This window comes from Artemia franciscana, chromosome 5 (assembly GCF_032884065.1).
Source record: "Artemia franciscana chromosome 5, ASM3288406v1, whole genome shotgun sequence".
NCBI lineage: Eukaryota > Metazoa > Arthropoda > Branchiopoda > Anostraca > Artemiidae > Artemia > Artemia franciscana.
Genome location: NC_088867.1, coordinates 42,164,049 through 42,178,940, shown reverse-complemented (window position 1 = coordinate 42,178,940; position 14,892 = coordinate 42,164,049). Strand labels below are relative to the sequence as shown.

General features: G+C 34.1%; 1 protein-coding gene across 1 annotated transcript; it reads right to left on the bottom strand.

The window, feature by feature from the left end:
* Nucleotides 1-1,623: 1,623 nt before the first annotated feature.
* On the bottom strand, nt 1,624-12,257 carry LOC136027432 (dixin-A-like). Its single transcript, XM_065704701.1, has 3 exons — nt 12,075-12,257; nt 7,953-8,137; nt 1,624-1,756 (listed from the first exon to the last, which is right to left on the bottom strand). Exons 1-3 carry the CDS (start codon nt 12,178-12,180, stop codon nt 1,682-1,684), a joined length of 366 nt encoding a protein of 121 aa, XP_065560773.1. The 5' UTR covers nt 12,181-12,257; the 3' UTR covers nt 1,624-1,681.
* Between the last annotated feature and the right edge of the window lie 2,635 nt (nt 12,258-14,892).

The following is a 14,892-nucleotide window of genomic DNA, read 5'->3' as shown; positions in this document are numbered from 1 at the left end:
ACTAAAAAAAAAAGCTTTAGCAAGGCAATATCACTAAAAAAAAGGGCTAACCGCCCTATTGTAGGGTACGTTTCAAAAGACTGGCACGAAGTTTGAAATACCTTGACATGGGTTCTAAGAAGAAAATCAGTGGTTCTACTAAAGGAAGATATTTATCGTTGCCATTGGCTAAAAGTGACGCTCCTCCATCTGGAAAGAAATTGTTAGTACTATAAGCTGTTGATCTGCGGGTTTCAATAAAAAGAATGCTTTATTGTGCTTGGAAATACAGAAGATCTGCAGAGCGCTGTGTAGGTTTATACACTCGTATAGTCCTAGGTATGTTTTTCAAATCTCAGTATAATGTAGGAAATAAAAATGTTATTCTGAGGAAGCTACATAAAAATATGCGTTAGATTTTTTTTATGTATGACATTGATCTAATACGGGTGGTGTGTGTGCATTTTCCCATTCAGCGCTTCGATAGGTCGAGATACACTTTTTATTCTTTTACATTATAAAAATATAAGAAGTTGACATAAAAACAAATCTTAAACGGACCCTGCGCGCGTCACAGTGATAGCCACAACACACTTTTAGGAATAAGGGTAATTGTTAATTAAACGAAATACAGTCAAGAATTACGCTTGGCTAGATCTGATAAATCTGGTTTCGTAGCCACAAAGACAAGTGACAGAATAGATGAGAAATGCATAATTTGGGGTATATGTTTACACATTAGGGGGCGGGGGTAAAGTATAGCGGGTCTGCATGCGAAATGTGTTAGCTAGAATTATTCAGTATTTTATGAAGTAAGAAATGCTTTCAAACTTCACACTGTCTAAACACTTTACCATTCTTTTTCTCGAAAATACTTTTTTTCAAGATTTCTATTAAAAAATAAATAAAAAAGAATAGAAAAGAAGAAAGAGATAAAAACCAAAAAGAGATGTGAATACTCTGCGTGGAAATTTTATTCCTGTAAATGGTAAAGGAAAATCTTCTTGTCTTTCAACCCCAAATCACTTTTGGTCTATAAATTAAAGATGCAGTTAATTATGGTACAGGTTTGAGAAAACCGCTTCCTTGACTTAGAACTCACAAAAAAAGCATCAAAAATGTTCCAGCCAAGGCTATTTCTTAACCTAGTAAGGGCTCAGGAAAAGCATGCCGACACGCTCTAAGTTATCAATTATTTCTTATTTGCGAGTTTAATGATTCTTTGAAGAAAAGGTACTGGACTCTAGCTTGGAATAGAATTTCGGCTTACTATTTATTCTGAAAGTAACTACCAAGACATACGCTTCAGAATGTACTGACTAAAATTGTGTCTTTTACTTTCTTAGGAAAAATTAATTTCAGTGATCAATCGTGAGACAATGACAAAGCAATCATCTTGTAAAAGTCTATAGCACTAACCAAAGTATTGACAGTTAGGCTTGGTCTGCTAATGTTAGTAAAGGATATCACGTGCATTTAGATTCCTTTTACACCTGCCGATGACTGCACTAGAAATTAATTCTTGGCTAGATCATATTACGAAAATGTCAAAACTGATTGCGCTTATTTTAATCAAACTGATCAACCCAAAACTGCCTGACAAGCACTGAAATTATACAGTAATTAAACTTTGTAAAAAAAAACGAGGATAAAAATATTTATTCAGTTCCGGTAAAGCGACTAAAATAAGATTTAAAAAAAATTACAAGCAATCTTCTTCAAGCCAAGCAACGACTTTGCCGTCAAAACCTGGTAATATACCATCATCATCAGTTATCTAAAAAAAGAAAGATAATTAAAAAATTAGATGATGATTTAAAAGAAATAAAGACAAATATAAAGAACCTACGAAGTTATAAAGTTACAACTATTGGATATTTTCCATAATACAGGGGGGGGGGATTCATTTTATAAAGATACTAAAATTCAAAACCCTAAGCAAGGACAATTTTCTTAGAAAGCAAAGCTAGTTATGCTATGACAGCTAAAATGAATACCTATATAACGAATCAAAAGAAAGAAAATAAAACTTAACCCCCTCCCTTTCTCCAAAAAAGAAAATCCTATAAATGCGCATGACTAAAATCATTTGTTTTGGCATCTGCGAAAGTCTTTTGCTACGTCGTATTAAAGCTTAAAATTAAGCTACAGCAAATTATGCAAGCAAGGCCATTGGTGGATTTAGTGAGAGGTCATCCACCCTCCCGATGGCTCCAAACATGCCCTCGATAAAAAAAATCATTAGCATCTGACAATAAACCTGGTAAATAGAATAATTAGATAATTTTAAATAAACTGAACACAATTCTGAAACATTCCAAATTTTATACCAAACTTGCACGTAACCCAAAACTGGAATGATAAGGAAAGAATCGTGAGGGTCAACTTAATGAGTCATAAAAATCGCTTTCTCATGAGAAGTTTTAGGTGTTTTACAAGTTCGTAGCAGAATATTTACAACATTAATAACAACAAGCATTACTTTACATTCTTTTTATATTACAAATAAAATTCTTTTCATGTCCTTCAATTTTCTGAAAACTCACTAAGAATTTCACGGCAAGTTCTTAACAGACGTTTGGTATTTTCTTGGATAGAACTATTCCACCAGCTATTAAAAGAAAAACAAAGGTCCTATATCAAATTATGAAAGCAATTTTTATGATCCAAAAAAAGAGTATAAAAGCGGAAAAATTCAGGGGAATATTTTTCCTTACCAAGAAGAAAAAAGTTTTGACGCTTCATGGCCGAATATTACTATATAAAACTACAGATTATTGATTCATCCCTTTTGTTTTTGCTTTCGCATTCATGAATAATACAAATTTACACTATTATTAAATGATGCTTGAGTCACGGAGAAATATACACTGGACCGTTTAATAAGAGAAAATGGGAGGAGCTTCTATACGCGTTGAGACTGTAGAAGACAAATATTTTTGAGTAAATCAAACAGTTCGTGGTAACAAACTGTAGAAGGAGCGACCCGGCTCAATAGTAACCAAAACTCTAAAAAACGAAATTTTGATACCAAAAGTTGCATCAAAATAATCACATTTTAATGCTGATTTTAAATATATAAGTTTCATCAAGTTTAGCCCTACCCATCAAAAGTTACGAGCCTGAGAAAATTTGCCCTATTTTAGAAAATAGGGAGTAACACCCTCTAAGTCATAGAATCTTAACGAAAATCACACCATCAGATTCAGCGTATCAGAGAACCCTATTGTACAAGTTCCAAGCTCCTATCCACAAAAATGTGGAATTTTTATGTTTTGCCAGAAGACAAATCACGGATGCGTTTTTTCTAGTGCGACAGTTCTAGTGGATGCGTTTTTTTTTTTTCAGGGGTGATCGTATCGACCCACTGGTCTTAGAATTTTGCGAGAGAGCTCATTCGAACGGAAATGAAAAGTTCTAGTGCCCTTTTTAAGTGACCAAAAAATTGGAGGGCACCTAGGCCCCCTCCCACGCTCATTTGTCCCAAAGTCGTCAGATCAAAATTCTGAGATAGCCATGCTATTCAGCATAGTCGAAAAAACTTATAACTATGTCTTTGGGGACGACTTACTCTCCAAGAGTCCCCGCGGGAGGGGTTGCAAGTTACAAACTTTGACCAATGTTTGCATATAGTAATGGTTATTGGGAAGTGTACAGACATTTTCAGGGGGATTTTTTGGTTACGATGAGGGGGTTATGTGGGGGAAACTTTCCATGGAGGAACTTGTCATGGGGGAAGAAGATTTCCATGAAGGGGGCGCAGCATTTTCTAGCATTATTTAAAAAAAAACAATAAAAAATACATATGAAAAAGTTTTTCAACTGAAAGTAAGGAGTAGCATTAAAACTTAAAACGAACAGAAATTATTACGCCTATAAGGGACTCACCCTGTCCTAATACCTCACTCTTTACGCTAAAGTATTTTTAGTAATTTCAACTATTTATTCTACGGCCTTTGTGATTCAGGGGAAAAATTAAAGCTTTAGTGTAAAGAGCGAGGTATTGACGAGTGGGCGAACCCTCTCATATACGTAATAAAAACATACAAATATAGAAGTTTGTTACGTAAGCTAATTCGTAAGTTACGTATATCTTTTACTAATGAAAACGTTCGTAAAAAATTAAAAATTCTAGTTGCCTTTTTAAGTACCCAAAAAAATTGGAGGGCAACTGGGCCTCTTCCCCCTCCTTTTTTCTCAAAATCATTCGATCAAAACTATGGGAAAGCCATTTAGCCAAATAAATCAATATGCGAAATTTCGCTGTAATCATTCATCTGTGGAGAGCTGAAATCAAAACATGTATTAAATAAAAAACGTTCAGAGATTAAATAAAAAAAGACAAGTTTTTTAACTAAAAGTAAGGAGCAACATTAAAATTTAAAACGAGCAGAAATTACCCCGTATATGAAAGGGGCTGTTCCCTCTTTAACACCTTGCTCTTTACGCTAAATTTTTTACTGTTTTAAAAAGTAGACTAGAGAGAAAGAGTCAAACTTTAGCGTAAAAAGCGGGGCGTTGAGGAGGGAACAGCCCCTTTCATATACGGGGTAATTCTGCTCGTTTTAAGTTTTAATGTCGCTCCTTACTTTCAGTCAAAAAAAACTTATTTTTTTATTTAATTTCTCTATAGTGTTCTAATCTGAAAAAAAACTGTTGTGTTGTAATAAGTGTATTTTGGTCTTTTTCCCTATTAAATAAAAAAAACTAATTTTTTTAGCTGAAAGTAAGGAGCGACATTAAAACTTAAAACGAACAGAAATTACCCCGTATATGAAATGGGTTGTCCCCTCCGCAATCCCTCGCTCTTTACGCTAAAGCTTTTAATTGTTTTAAAAAGTAGAATTGTGGAAAAAAGTCAAACTTTAGGTAAAGAGCGAGGGATTGCGGAGGGGACAACCCATTTCATATACGGAGTAATTTCTGTTCGTTTTAAGTTTTAATGTCGCTCCTTACTTTCAGCTAAAAAAATTAGTTTTTTTTATTCAATTTCTGAACGTTTTTTAATTAATGCATGTTTGGTTTTGGCTCTCCGCACATAAATTATTAAAATGAAATATGCATATTAATTCCTTTTTTGGCTAAATGGCTTTCTCTTAGTTTTGATCAGACGATTTTGAGAAATAAGGGGTGAGGAAGGAGGCCTAGTTGCCCTGTAATTTTTTGGTAACTTAAAAAGGCAACTAGAACTTTTAATTTTAACGAACGTTCTATTAGTAAAAAATATGCGTAACTTAAGAATTAACTTACGTAACAAACTTTCATAACCTTATATTTTTATTATGTATACGAGGGGGTTTGTACCCTCGTTAATACCTCGCTCTTTACACTAAATCGTAAGTTTTGTCCCAATTCTTTAAGAATGACCCCTGAATCAGAAAGGCCGTAGAATAAATAGTTGAAATTACGAAAAATACTTTAGCATAAAGAGCAAGGTATTTATCTCCTCCTAAATACCTCGCTCTTTATGCTAAAGTATTTTTAGAACCCCTCATATGTGTAATAATCTCTGTTCGTTTTAAGTTTCAATGCTACTTCTTCCTCTCATTTGAAAAAACTTTTCATGTTTATTTTTCATTGTTTTCTTATAGTAATGAATCCTGCGCCCTTTTCATTGAATTTTTCTTCCCCCATGACAGATTCCTCCAAGGAAAGATCCTCCAACATAGCCCCCTCTCCTCAGCCCCACCTCCAAACAAAATAAAATCCCCCTGAAAACGTCTGTACACTTCCCAATAACCATTACTATATGTAAACACTGGTCAAAGTTTGTAACTTGCAGCCCCTCCCCCAGGGATTGTGGGGGAGTAAGTCATCCCCAAAGACATAGTTATTATGGTTTTCGACTATGCTGAACAAAATGGCTATCTCAAAATTTTGATTTGTTGACTTTGGGGAAAAAATGAGCGTGGGAGGGGGCCTAGATGCCCTCCAATTTTTTTGGTCAGTTAAAAAGGGCACTAGAACTTTTCATTTCCGTTAGAATGAGCCCTCTTGCGACATTCTAGGACCACTTGGTCGATACGATGACCCCTGGGAAAAAAAAACAACAAATAAACACGCACCCGTGATTTGTCTTAAAAATACAAAATTCCACATTTTTGTAGATATGAGCTTGAAATTTCTACAGTAGGGTCCTCTGAGACGCTGAATCTGATGGTGTCATTTTCGTTAAGATCTTACGACTTTTAGGGGGTGTTTCCCCCTATTTTCCTAAATAAGGCAAATTTTCTCAGGCTCGTAACTTTTGATGGTTAAGACTAAACTTGATGAAACTTATATATTTAAAATCAGCATTAAAATGCGATTCTTTTGATGTAGCTATTGATATCAAAATTCAATTTTTTAGAGTTTTGGTTACTATTGAGCCGGGTCGCTCCTTACTGCAGTTCGTTACCACGAACTGTTTGACTTTGTTAAGTCTTTTGGCTTAAGCATGTTTGATCCAATACATTTGTCATTTTTCCTTGTACTATTACATGTCTTTGTCATAAAAAAACTAAATTATGGACAGATGAATGGAGGTTTTGGAAGAATAAAAACAAAGTAGTAGTCTTGAGAGGCAAATCAGCTTTCAAAAGTTTTTTTTTTGTCAGGAAGTATACTTTTACTGCTAATACAAGTACTAACAATGTAGCACCCTACCACTTGCGTCAAACACAGCTACAGACGCTCTTTCTCCACCCCAACCTATTCACAGCTGCATTCTTCACCCTCTACCATAAGGTCCCAATTCTTTATTATATCCTTTTCTTTCAATCCTTTCTTATAGCCTCTTCCCCTTTCATTATAGCACAGCCTCCTCTTCCTTGGGCTGCATACAACAGTCCACTTGAGCCCTCATTCACCTAACAGAAGTGACGTTTCGAACAGCCCGTCGTAACGAACCGTAAGTAAGGAGCAACACGGCTTAATAGCAACCAAACTCTATAAATGGAATTTTTATACGAATAGATATAACAAAAGAGTTGGCTTTTTATGCTAATTCCAAATACATTAGACCTATTAAGCTTGAAGTTACGCATCAAAGGCTATGAGCCTATCAGAAAATTTGCCTACTTTCCTAAAAAGGGGGACACACCCCCCAAAAAGTCAAAGAATTTTAATGAATATCACACCATCAAAAAGCTGCTGGGAACTGGAGAACAACAAAAAAAGATTTGGAAAACAACTATAAATGGAAAAAAGAAGGGTATTTTATCTTCAAATAAAATGTGATTATATTATCAGTGCTTGATTTCAGTTTTTAACAGATTTAGTTACAGCATCAATGAAAAAGCGAAGAGCTTGTACTTGAGTCAGTGAATGCGGAAAAATTAAAGCAAGCAAATTTAAATAAAAAGCATGCATTGAATAACTTACTTTGGAAAACACTTTGGATTAATGGTCCAGTCTCCAAGAGACTGGAGTAATAGGACAATTTGCATTCAAAAGGATATAAAACTTTGTGGAATTAATTACTTTGTCACATTCTTTCCTATTAATAAGACAATCTATCTTTTGTCATCTTTTTGTCATCTTTTTGATCTGAAACTTTTTTGAAAGCTCGTCTAAATATTTTACACATTTTTTTGAAAGTTCGCTTGATTTTTTTTTTTTTTTGAAAGCTCGCTTAACACGTTCTACGAATACTTGATCAACATAATATAATACAAGGTTTATGACAAAACAATCCAAAATATCTTCATCGTTTCCCACTATCACTCTCAAATGAAAAAAAAAAAAAAAAAAAAAACAGAAAGAAATTATATGAACAAAGTTGTCATGGATAGCTTCCCGAAACTATTTTTGGTGGGTAAAATTCTTTTTTTTTCAAAATTGTCCTTGTTAATGGTGTGGTGTATCTTAAAAAAATTTAAATAAGTTAAGTAATAAATAACATAAGAAAAATAAAATAAATTAAAAATAATATCTATGATGTTGTTAGCCAGTGTTCATTCCATTATCCTATTTTGAATACAATATGAACTCACCTCCTGCTTAACAAAGCCATAATCAGGATCAGGCGTTTTAAACAAGAAACGGTATCGATTTGGTCGGTCAATGGCCATCTTAAAGTCTCGGAGCACAACCTCACCTAGTCGACCTTGTAAAATGATTAGAAAAGGAGTAAGAGAACGATCGGTGAAATATAAAGCTTTTGTCGTTTCTTGAGGACCTAGAAGTGATGTCAAATTTTAAACGTCAGATTTATAATCAGTCAGAGTAGAGCATACAAGGATCCAAATCCATAAAATAAACATATTATTATAAAATCAATTTCCATAATTATTTTCTATATTTTTCTAGGCTTCTGGAGAAGGTAAACAGGAAGGGTGTACAAAAGCAGAGGATGGTTGGCCCTGTCCCTCCATTGCACTTCCTGGCAGAAGGGCCTTAAGATGGATATCAACACCGCTGGTTCTAACCTTAAGGGTCTAGTGCCGCATCTTTCCTCCTTTTACCTTACTAAAGCCTTTTTTACGCCTTGTGTAGTGTTTTCTTTCACCATGCTGGATTAGAGCTATGGCTTCTTTTTGTCAACTGTGGCTTTTTTACAATTCTTCTTTGTCGAATAGCGGCCTTATATGTCTTAATTTAATGTTTTAAAAATGGTCAAAAATGAAATAAAAAACAAGTTTTTTCAACGGAAAGTCACGAGCACCCTTAAAACTTCAAACGAAAAGAACCTATCCCATGTATGAGGGAGGATGACCAATCCGAGTGGATTGGTGCGCTGGATTCAGGATCCTTTGTCTGAGAGGGCGCAGGTTCGAATCCCACTGTACCCAATTATTTAGTTTGGGATGGGGGTCGGTGGCATGACTCTGTAAGCTTAGCCAGAGTCGACCCAGCTCCAAATGGGTACCTGGAGAAATCTAGGGAAGGTAAACAGGAAGGGTGGCGAAAGCACAGGATGGTTGGCCCCCAAGCCTCCAAGGCACTTCCTGGCTGAAGGGCCAAGAAACGGAGATCAGCACCGCCGGTAGGGACTGTAAAATCTAATGGCGTATCCTTCACCTTTTTTACCCCTTCCAAAACGTTCTCTCTTTACGCTGAGGTTTGACTTTTTGTCACAATTCTTTAAGAAAGACTGCTCAAACACGAAGGCCATGGAATTTTAATGACAAGTATTTTTAAAGATCTCTTAGATTCAGTGCAAAGAGAGAAGGTTGAGGATCCCTCATATATGGAAAAATTTCTGTTCGTTTTAAGTTTTTTTGGTGCTACTCCCTTTCAACTGAAAATAAATTGTTTTGCTTTTTTATTTAATTTCAGACAATTTTTCAAATTATACCAGGTAATTCCTTCAATGTTTCCCTGGAAACTTTATGCTCCGTAGAAATTTCTCCCCGTGGAAAATCCCTCCCACCCTGCAGAAAATTCCCCTCCAACAAATTTCAGTATAAGTCCAAATAACAAATAATGTACATGAACAATAGATAATTCGCGTAATTCACAGGCCTTTCCCACGGTACTATGGGGGTAAAAGCATAGTTATTGGACCTTTCAACTATGTTGAATCAAATAGCAATATTAAAATTTTGATCGAAAGTCTTTGGGAGGAAAGAAGCGTAGGAGGGGGAGCTGGTTGCCCTCCAATCTTTTTGGTCGCTTAAAAATTGCACTAGAACTTTTGGTTTCCGCTGGAATAAGCCCTTTATTGATCTTCTAGGACCAATGTTTCGATATAATTACTCCTGCGAAAAAATCAAACACAAAGATAAATTAACCCTCATCTGTGAACTTTTTTCTGGCAAAAAATAAAAACGTCCACATTTTTCCAGATCGGAGGTTGAAATGTCTGATGTAGGGTTTTCCGATACACTGAATCTGATCGTGTGATTTTCATTCAGATCTCTTGACTTTTGGGGGTATTTCCCCCTTTTTTGAAAAATCAGGCACATTTTCATAGGCTCGTACCTTTTAATGGGTACCATTAAACTTATGAATTTTATATATTTCGAATCAGCAAAAAGGCCAATTCTTTCTCTGTATCTATTGTTTTCACAATCTCGTTTTTAGAGTTTCGGTTACCATTCGGCTCAATAGCTCTTTACTTATAGTTCGTTACCCAAACTGTTTGATTTTTTATATATTTTAAGAGCTTAGTCTATTTCTTCCATTTTCGTTTAAAAAGGCCTTCAGAAGTAAAGCCCCTATTGGGAAGTGAAACTTATCAATTGTATTGCAATTGCTATTATTGTTACACCTAGTATTATAACGTATGTTGCTATGATACTTTTCATCAAACATAGACGCAGAAAGATAAAACATGGCATTTTTACAACCTCTTCAAAGTCCTTACCGGTAGCCAAAGACAAGAAAAATCCTATAAGAAATTGTGGTGTTGAAGAACAAAGACTTCAAACAGACATAACTCAATGACACTAAAAAAATAAGCAGCAAAAATAGCTGAAAGTTAAGCAGAATGGAGAATAAAAAAATGTAAATATACAATTGAGTTTTATCCTGAATTACTCTTTGCGCACCAATTCTTTAAGTTAAAGTGTACCAAATAACGGCGAAGACTTTTGGGAAGAACAGAGATTCGAGCACTAGAAAGAGAAAGCTCCAGACTTCATATTCTTCTTCATTTTTGCGCAGTGACAGTCATCATAACCGAAAAATGTGGAGCATTATTGCTGAGAGGTTTATTGCATTTTAGGAATTTTTATATCAATTCATAACAAAATATTTTAATACAAACAAGGTGATCAACAGATAGACAGGGAGCCAAGGATGCCTCTAGCAGCACCATCAAGTGGGGAGGTGTGTCTATGTCCTTCTAGATTTTTTTTAGCCTCAGCCTCCTCTCAGGTTTTTAAAGATACATTTGAGGGGAACTTTTAGTAAAAATCACTTTTATTGGTATTTTTATTAAAAAATTTTTTAATAAGTCAATCTCTCCCTCCTGATTTTTCAAGAATTGACACCACTAAATTGAATCGACACAGGAAGGATGAGCTTTAAACTCGAAAAAAAGCTAAAAAAAAATTCGCACTGTATATTACATAACTACATAGAGGAAACTACAAGAAAAATTTTTTTTACATTGAGATAAATAGTAAATTTTTTTAGTCAAAACTTTGCAGTATGGCAAAATATAGACACACAAGTTTTTATTTTATTTATTTTTTTTTTCCTTTTTTGCTATAACAATTGAATATATAATAGCAAGTTCTCTCATCATTTAGCATTGATATAAATGCTTAGAATTCCTACATTAAATAAATAGAGAGAAATGACGCAGAACACTAAAAACACAATCTCATCACCGATATTCATCATCAAAATATATTAATCCTCCTTGGGTCAATCGTCAATAGCTCTAATTTAATCCTATTTTTTCTGAATGGTGGAATAGTAACTCGTCAGTCTTTGAATGGACAAAAACCTTGAATTTCTTTTTAATTCCCGCATTAAAAAAAAAAAAAAAACAACTGAAAACTGCATTAAAAACTAAAAACATTAAAAAGAAAGGCCCTTTCTTCAGCACATTTGAAATGAGAACAAAATCCATCAAAGTTATTTTTTAATAGAATAATTTTTATAGATTCGCCTACCCTCGCCGTAGATACTTGCCCCCTCCCCTAGAATTCAAAAAATACCGTTTTTACTACTTTCATTGAACATTTTGGGAATTTGAATTGAAAAAATGAAAAAAAGAAAAAACAAAACTACCAAATCCCCTCCCCGCAATATTTCCATAATTTAAAACATTTCTTTCAAATGAAAACAGAATGACAATTAAAATTTTTCCAGAATATGAGGGCAGCTGTCCCTCCCGGGTTCCCTAAAAAAAAATTGTCATTTAAAAATTGTTAATTTAGGTTTATTGCCAACAAATAAATCTAAATCTACGAATATAAGATTGCAATTTTTTATACAGACTACCTTGTTTTCAACATATGTTAATGATTTTTACTGCGCACTGAAAAATTCTCACTAGCTTTTCGATACTAGCTTGCCAAACTTGCAAGGCAGCGTTGCGAAACTAGGCAGGCAGTTCAATTAGCAGAACTTAGTCAAATCTGGAATCTATATTGGTCTGACAATTTACCCTCCGAATTGGCAACCTTGTATAAATGTAAGAGTTTAAATAGTTGGCTCACCTTGAGAATTATGAATTGATTTCCTGGCTGCAATGGGTTCCTCGCTCCCTCGGCTTATTGGCGTAAGAACTGTTTGTTCTGAAGTAGTCAATCGCTCTAAAAGCATTGATATGCACTGTTCTAAAGTATCAATGGTATGCTGGTTTGGATCTTCGTTCTGTTAAACAAAAAACCAAAAAGTGATTTAAAAAAACAAAACCTTAAAAGTAACAGACAATTTACAAACCGTCAAGTTAAAATTTCAAGCCCTTATAGAACTTAAATAGCACTTCCTCAGAAAAACGATTTAAACTGAAAAAGATACTTTTAACCGGAAATATACAGGAAAATCTGAAGATTTTACTTCTTATCAGACAACCATGTCTTATTGAGAAAAAGTCTAGAATCTTTGAAGAAAAAAAAACACATAAGAAACAAGGGGAATTATGAGTGTGACAGATTTGACCTTCTAATAAGATATCTAAACTACCGCTACTAACAACTCGCTGCAGTGATAAGCCACTAAAGGCCAACACGGCTGCATATACTCCTCGTTTACCCCTCTACAACCATTTCTTATTGGGAAACAGTCTAGAATCTTAGAAAAACCAATAAGACCCATGAAAAATGTAAGTGTACCAGGTATGACCTTCTAATAAGATTTCTAAACTAACGCTATTAATAACTCGCTGTAGTATTAAGCCACTATAGACCAATACGGCTGAGCATGCTTTTCCTTCACCCTTATCTATTTAAAGCTTCACTTTTCTTTGATCCCAAATGAACAGCCAAAATTTATATTCTTTGGCAATCAAACAACCTTTCTTTCATTAAACATGGCCTGGCCATTGTACCTTTTTTAATTATAGCCTGATTAATTATATTGTTTTAATTATAGGATGATTTTCATAGCTTACGTCATTAAAACAAAATATGCCCTTAATATCCACTCTGATTGGCCAATTATTAAAATTACAGGGTGAAAAGTGAAAATGTTTTTTATTTTTTAATAATTATAATTATTTAATTATAGAAATGAGGAATCGAACTACATTTTTTATACAACTCTTTTTCTGACATGCGATAAGTCAATCCTTATAAAACTAAATGGATATTTTTCTTAAAATTAATATTATGAATGGTAAATAACAAATAAACCTATTAAAAACCCTAACACTTCTCGTCAAATTCATAGTTATTAGTTATGTCCAGTGTTGAAATCAATCCTAAATGTATGAAATAAAATTCAGGAAATATTATACTGAATGAATAGTTATATCCAGTGTTGAAACCAATCCTAAATGTATTAAATAAAATTCAGGAAATATGATACTGAATGAATAGTTATATCCAGTGTTGAAACCAATCCTAAATATATTAAATAAAATTCAGGAAATATGATACTCTTCAACGCCCCGCTCTTTACGCTAAAGTTCGACTCTTTCTCTCAATTCTACATTATAAAACATTAAACAACCTTAGCGTAAAGAATTTTAGCGTAAAACACAAGCAAAATAGAAAATCAGTATATTTTAACAAAAAAACATTCCCAATAGAATACTGAAAGACATCTCTTTGCAAAGTTAAACATGTACTAAAATAAATGACATACGTTATTTGTTTTTTATTTTATTTTCTATCACTTTACTTTTGTTTCTCCATTTTTTCTCTTTCTTCGCTTATTTATCATCACATCCCTTTCAATTGATATTATTCACTCCTTATGCTGTGTTTAAGAAACAAATTGCTAATATTGCAATTATGACGATCATTCCTGTGATTCCCTAAATATCCCCTATGGCCTAGTTCTTCGAGCTAGGCTTCACAGAATATTTAAATTGTTTACATTAATAGCTATGTTCAGCAACGGAAGTAAAAAAAAAAAAAAAAAAAAAAAAAAAAAAGTAATATCAGTTTGGAATAATAAGACGATAAGTCTACGAATCAAGATTAGATTCTTGGAAGCTACAATGATGACAGTGGTCATATATGGTTCGGAAACGTGGGCGCTACGAAAGACGGACGAGGATTTGTAAGGTGTTGTCCAGAGGGATTGTCTACATATTGTTTTGTGTACCCGCCAAACTGACCGTGTCTCAAATAGTAAGCTGTACGAAAATGGTTCTATTCCGCCTTTTAGGGCTACAATGAGAGAAAGGTTGAGATGGCTATGATAGTTTTGCAAATGAAGAATGACAGATTGCCAAAGATCGTCCTTTTCAGCATTCTAACTATGAACAAATGAAAAGGGACAGTTCTTCCCCGAATGGCATCGGAAGGGGTCGTAAGAAAAGATTAAAGGGGACTGGAACTTCTTTAGAGGATGTCAAGGGGGAAGCTTTGAACAGACTGGGATGAGGAGGGAATGTGCGTTGCTCTGTTGGCCTCAAGTGTCTTAGTGTTGCATGTCTAACTAAAGAAATTTAACAATTAAAAGAAGTTTACTTAGATCTTGGACTTTTTTTTCTCGTTATTCGTTTTAAAATACTACTAGAGCTACATAAATGGATGTATGCTTTAAATTACTTCTAAATTTTTTTTAGGGAAAATTCTGAGCATTGAACATTGAACTAGCCTTTGAATGCTGAGGTTGACAAGATTTCCAAATAACACTTTATATTTTCCCAAATACGTATATGAGCTATAGTTATGCTGATGATCTATGGTTAAAACTGTTTGGACATTATTTGACACTACCCCTGCCCCCCCCCCCCTGACAAAAAAAATATAATCTTTATTTATTTTTCAAAACTGATATGAGCAGAACAAAATGGAACATTTTCACGTTATTTACATAAAAGCGGTCATATTAAAAACATGAATAACAAAAAAATAATGT